Genomic DNA, 6,185 nt, shown 5'->3' on the forward strand with positions numbered 1-6,185 from the left:
GCACACAGGACGTCCTGAAGGAGGGGGTGGCCTAGAAGTGCAGGTGTGATACCTCCTGCCCCGAGGCCTAGCTAACCCATTTGTTTGTGGCTTGGCAGTGGCAGGAACTGAACCAGGCATCTTGCACATGCCAGGAAAAGGGGCTTCCCTTCTGAGCCCCAGCCACGGGCCTCTCCGAGGTTCCTGAAAGACCAAGTGAATGCATATACACACATAGCAATATTTGCGTTCGCAGCACTCATGACATTGTTTCAGTTGTATTTCAGTGGCATCTCATATGACACAAGGTCATGTCAGGATGCTGGGAGCAGAAAGACCATTAAAACAAGGGACTTAAACGATAGGATGGCTGCTGTCCATTGGACTCTACCTTGCAAAGTGTCAATAAGCTTGTTTGTTCAGCTCATCAGAAACCAACGCCATTTTCAGAAATAAAAAAAAAATCTATCTGTTAAAAACTGCTTTTACTGGGGCCGGAGAGATGGCTCAGCAGTTAAGAGCACTGACTGCTCTTCCAGAGGTCCTGAGTTCAACTCCCAGCAACCACATGGTGACTCACAACCATCTATAATGTGTTCTAATGCGAGCTGTATATATAATAAATAAATCTTTTTTTTTTTTTTTTTAACTGCTTTTACTGGCTGGGCGCATGCCTTTAATCCCCATGTTTCAGAGGCAGAGGCAAGAAGATCTCTGTGAGTTCATGGCCAGCTTGGTCTATAAAGCGAGTCCAGGACAGCTAGGGCTTTACAGAGAAACAAACAGGAACAAAAAACAAAACGCCACGGAAACCAAAACCCAACAAACTGAACAAACAACCCTGCTTTTACTTAAGATCAGATATGGTGAACACAGCTGGAAGGCGGTGGGCACCTGTTCTCCCTTCCCCAACCAGCTGAATGCCCACCTTTCCCCAGGTTAACACACAGAGCCCTGGACCTGTTCTCCCTTCCCCAACCAGCTGAATGCCCACCTTTCCCCAGGTTAACACACAGAGCCCTGAACCTGGAGTCAAGGAGCAAGTGGTGGTGGTTTGGCCACTACTAATTCCTGCACACAGATGCAGGGACGTGGCTGCCTCTCACTTGGAACATCTCAGTTCCTCCTCAGGCATCGCAGAGGTGGCTCCAGAGAGCAACTCCATCAGCCAGGAAACCCTGGGTACAGATAGATCCACAGCACTCATGCAGGCAGACCACCCCGCCATGCCCAGACTTTCAAGGAGAAAGCTGTCCACGATTTCCCCCAGGGTAACAGCAGGAGTGTGGGCGGAGGCACCACACGGCATGGTCTGATGAGGAGGCCACCTCACAGCCAGCTGCTTGCCTCAAGGTCCTTCCCATGAATGATGGGCCACCATGACAGCTATGGCGGAGGGATCAGAGAATACAGCAGACCACTCACCAATGCTGGTTTAACTGTGTACAATTTTCACAGTTTTCTTTTTGTTTTGTTTTGTTTGAGACAGGGTTTCTCTGTGTAGCCTTGGCTGGCCTGGACTTATTTTGTAGACTAGGCTGGCTTCAGACTCACAGAGAACTGCCTGCCTCTGTCTTTCAGAGTGCTGGGATTACAAGCGTGGGCCCCAGACCCAGCTCATAATTTTCTTTTTTAAAATTCAGTTTATTGATAATATTATTGCTATTGATGTGCATGCAGGCACGCTTTTGTCAAAGTGACAGGACAACCTGTGAGAGTTGGTTCTCTCCAACTGTGGGGTCCAGGGATCAAACTCAGCTCCTCAGGGCTTGTGAAGTGAGAACATTAGCCACTGAATCATCTCACCCGCCCAGTTGTCATAATTTTCTAACTCACTTCCTTAAGCAATAAGGAACAGTTTGGCTTTGAGACTGGGTCTCTGGGTATACCCCAAGCTACTCTCAAGTCTTCCAGCTGCTTCTTTTTTTGTTTTGTTTTGTTTGTTTTTTGGTTTTTTGTTTGTTTTGGTTTTTCAAGACAGGATTTCTCTGTGCAGCCTTGGTTGGCCTGGAGTCACTTTGTAGACCAGGCTGGTCTCGAACTCACAGCAATCCACCTGCCTCTGCCTCTCGAGTGCTGGAATTAAAGGCGTGCACCACCATGCCCGGCTCATGTTCCAGCTTCTTTACAGACCATTTTCTGATACTCCTGGCTCCATCTTTCTTTTATATTATATTTTATTTTCCTTCTGTCTACCGCTGCCTCCCAAGTGCTGACATTAAAAGCACACCACGATTGGTCTTTTCTAAATTATGTCTGTGTGTGCCCTATCCAAGGAGCCCAGAGTTAGGCTCCTTCTGGAACTAGAGTTACAGGTGGTAGTGAGCCACCTGATGAGGGTGTGGGAACCGAGCTCAGGACTTCTGCAAGAACAGTAGGCGCTCTTACCGACTGAGCCATCTCTCAGACCCTTCATTTTCCTGTCTAAACAAACAGCACACTGTGCAATCCTCCACCCTCCAGGTCGCTCACGGCAGCGACACACAATGGAGGAGGCAGGGCAATGCGAGGCCATGTTAAAAGCCACTTGGAGGGTAAAAGGGCCCCGCCTCCAGCCTGCAGAACTAGAGGATGCCTGGCGTTCGGATGAATGGAAGTGGTCACAAGCACACTTGCGTAGTTCTTCCTCTTAAAAGCATGAGACGAGTTGAGGAAAATGTATGTATGTGTGTGTTTTATGCCTCTGCCCACCAGGTCACCTTTTTTCATAGCACGCTTTAACCAACACTATGCAGAAGCAGCCTGGAGCCCAGGGCTGTGAGCTGACAAGTCAGGTGCTCCAGCCAGGACATAGTCTCGAAACTGGATTCCTGATGCCTCCCTCCCAGGCAGTGGAAGGAAATGAAAGCCTCTCTTGGGTGTTTCTGTATACGGAGCTACCCTGAAAACCTTCCCCAGGAAGATCTAATTTCCTTCCTCTTAGCAGAGAGCAAGGTCCTGTCAATTACCAGAGGGCACCAAGCCTGTTTCCAGAGACCTACACACTGTCTTGGGCTGGGGAGCTGAATCATCATGGCTGCCCACAGTGGGAGAGTCTGCACTGGGTTCCCTTTAGGGTAGCGCACAGAGCCCAGTCCCACAAAAAGAGCAAGGTTTGGAGGCCTGCACTCCCAGGCAGCCTTTCTCATGACAGCAGTGGGATGGGAAGGACAGGCAGCAACAAAGGACTGAGCCCTGGAGGTACTCAGCAGCAGAGGACACTGACTCATCGGAGCAAGCGAGCCCTATGAGCTCAGGGATGCTCCTGGACCACACCCACGTACGGAAGCCCACCCTACAGGTAAATGTCCTAGAAGTCCAAGAAGCACATGAAGTTATGACTGAAGTGCAGGAGGGAGTTCTTGATGTTTTTTGTTGTTGTTTTCTTTGTTTGGAGAAGGCGTTCTGTTTTGGGGTGTGTTTTGTTTTGTTGTTGGGTTTTTAGACATTGGGTATTTTGTGTTTAGTGTAGGGTTTGGAGGGGTTGTTTGTTTGCTTGTTTTTGCTTTGTTTTTGTTTTTGTTTTTGTTTTTTTGAGACAGGGTTTCTCTGTGTAGTCCTGGCTTCCTGGAACTCACTCTGTGAACCAGGCTGGCCTTGAACTCACACACAGAGAATCTGCCTGCCTCTGCCTCTGCCTCCCAAATGGTGGGATTGAAGGCTCCCCGAAGCCCAGCCTGGAGCTCTTGTTTTTAAGGATCTCCTATACAAACACAGCGAAAGGCTCACCTCAGGACCTTCTTCCAGGAAGGTGCTGGGTTAGAGGTGGGGGATGGGACATCACACCCTCAGTGAGGAAGGCTTTAGTTAGGCACCATTTGAACCAGAAGTCACAGGCTCAAATACCTACAGGGGCCTGGCAGTTAGATTGTGATAGAGGTGAGTCAGGCCACTTGCAGTGGAGAACTCTGGTCCAAACCTTAGTGCAACTCTGCCACTGGAGGCCACTCAGCACCGTGTAATGGAGCAGCCAGGCAGCTGGCAGCCACACAGGTGGCTGTAGGTGTGATGCTGGAAGCTTAGTTTACAAGGTCATTGGGCCTCCACCCCGGATCTGCCTGAGCCACAGAGCGTATCACCGAGTAGGAGGAAGGCTGTGAACTCTTGGTTTAGGAGACCTATTCTAAGTATGCTCTGCTGGGCTAGGACTTCTGTCTTCTCTTTGCATGGGATGAGTGTCAGCAGTCTACATCACCATGGAAGGAGCTCAGGAATCACACACGAGCTCATGCATAAGTCAGGTCTCCTGGGACGGATGGATGGTGAGGTTGGTGGACGTGCACCCTGAGGTATGACAACCCTAGCTTGTGGCAAGTCCTGACTACCCTGCTCCTGGTCCCCACCCAGCCTGAGATCCAGGACAGGAGCAGCACCTCCAACAGCCTTGTCTCTCAGCACGTCCCCTTCAGCTGACATCCAGGAGTCCCGGTCAAGGTCTTGGGTGGAGGGAGGTTGGAGCCCCGCCCTGGCCCCACCTCTAACTAGCAGTGTGTCCTTCAGGAGGTCACAGTCTTCCTCATGAGTGCTTGATGAGAAAGCCTCAAGTGGGAAAGGATCAGGCCCTAGCCACCTCTGCTCAAAGTCGGCTTAATGATAATATCACCTACCCTAGGGTTGCTAAGGCATACTTAGAACACTAATTTTTTTTAAAAGTGTGTTTCCCTACTATCTCAGACTATTTCTAGGAAAAAAAAAAAAAAGTCCTGCCTAAAGTGGCAGAAAAGTGAGATGCATCCTTAAGACCCACCAGCAGACGGCACTTTCCACTAGACAAACCGCCCCTAGGACCAGGCGTTAAGTATGCAAGAACACCCATGCCACAAGCAAGACATGCCGACCCTTCCAAGTTCTTCAAGTGACTAAAGTGTCTTATTTGAGCTCCTGGGCTGAGACTGCCTGGAAACTACATCTTTAAAGGAATAAAAAATTCCATTCAGGCATGCGGTTCCAGACTTGAGGCCTATGAGCAAAGTTTCCGGTGGCTTCTGCTCCCCTCCCCACACCGGAAAGCCAGGCGGGTCAACCCGTCCTCAGATTAAGGAGCAGCTGCAACAGCTGGGGGAGCCCACTGACAGTTTCAGGAGGGCATCACGTTCTCCAGAGGGGAACCCCAAATATGGGATGCCTGGCTTTCAGCCAGCACCCCTACCAGCTGCTCACTCACCTCCCCAGCATATCTCAGAGATCACACCTTCCCCGCCCACGGCGCATGGACCTTTCCAAACAGGCCTGCTGGTCCCCCCCAGCCAGGTCCCAGCCCGGCACTGCGTGGGTACCCATCTGACATCCATAATCCTTTTCAAGGACACTGCAGTATGCAATCCAGCCTTAGTAAGGGAGGATAAGGAGGGTGGTCTTCAGCCACTGCCCAGCTCTTCAAAGCACACGCATGCTCTCATGCCGACAATGCCCTGGTGAATCCCAGAACGAGGCCGGTCGCCTGCACCCTCTAGTCCAACCAGATGCTGCCTGGGAGAGGCCGGGGGAGGATGCAGGCGGTGGCGAGCGGATGCGGGAATGCAAGGCTGTGGCCAGGGCGGCGCCGGCTGGACTCACCTTTTTGACTTGGTCATCCTTCAGCTCGGTGAAGTAATAGGCCAGGAGCTGCGCGGCGATCATGCTGGCGGTCTAGGATGCGGGGAAGCAGGTGTGGGGCCAGTGGCTCCTCCGTAGCCCTGGTGAGCAGTGGTCCTCCAGTGGCGGATCGGGGACTCCTCCTCCTCCTCCTCCCTTGGCTCCTCCCCCTCAGTCCCCGGGCGGGGCATCAGCCTGCACGCTCCAGACCTCCGAGCTCCCGTCCCTGGGAGGGTGACAGCCACCAGCCGGCCCACTTCCTCAGTCCCCATTGGCTGCAAGGCGCCTCTACTGCTCTAGGCTAGGGCTTCCTACCCAGAGCGGGAGAGTGACGGCCGCTCCCTCCCGCGCCGGAAAGGAGGCAGCACCCTGCACGTCCCCCACGTAAGGAACGCCCGGTCACGCGTGGTGGCACAGTGCCATGCCTGAGCGGGTGGGTGTGAGAAACGATCTGGAGGGGACCAGAGGATAGATCCTGGAGTGTTGCCCCAGGACACCGCAGACCGACTAACTGGAGCGGGGCCACACCCCTTCCTTGGAGATTAGGGCTCGCCCCCTCCCATCCCCTCGGTTAGGGGAAGCACACAAATGGGCGTGGAAAGCGAGCGGAAGCCGAAGCCAGGCGGCTTCACTGATCCTGTACTGGGTCCCTA

The 6,185-nt window shown here is 52.4% G+C and overlaps 1 protein-coding gene across 1 annotated transcript in view; it reads right to left on the reverse strand.

The window, feature by feature from the left end:
* Hk1 (hexokinase 1) overlaps positions 1-5,836 on the reverse strand; it is a 66,968-nt gene extending 61,132 nt beyond the window's left edge. The window contains exon 1 of the mRNA XM_051153128.1: positions 5,515-5,836. Coding sequence (XP_051009085.1) covers positions 5,515-5,577 — 63 coding nt within the window. The 5' untranslated portion in view covers positions 5,578-5,836. The remainder of the gene's footprint in view (positions 1-5,514) is intronic.
* Positions 5,837-6,185: the final 349 nt, after the last annotated feature.

The sequence above is a fragment of the Acomys russatus genome, chromosome 11 (assembly GCF_903995435.1).
Source record: "Acomys russatus chromosome 11, mAcoRus1.1, whole genome shotgun sequence".
NCBI classification, from domain to species: domain Eukaryota; kingdom Metazoa; phylum Chordata; class Mammalia; order Rodentia; family Muridae; genus Acomys; species Acomys russatus.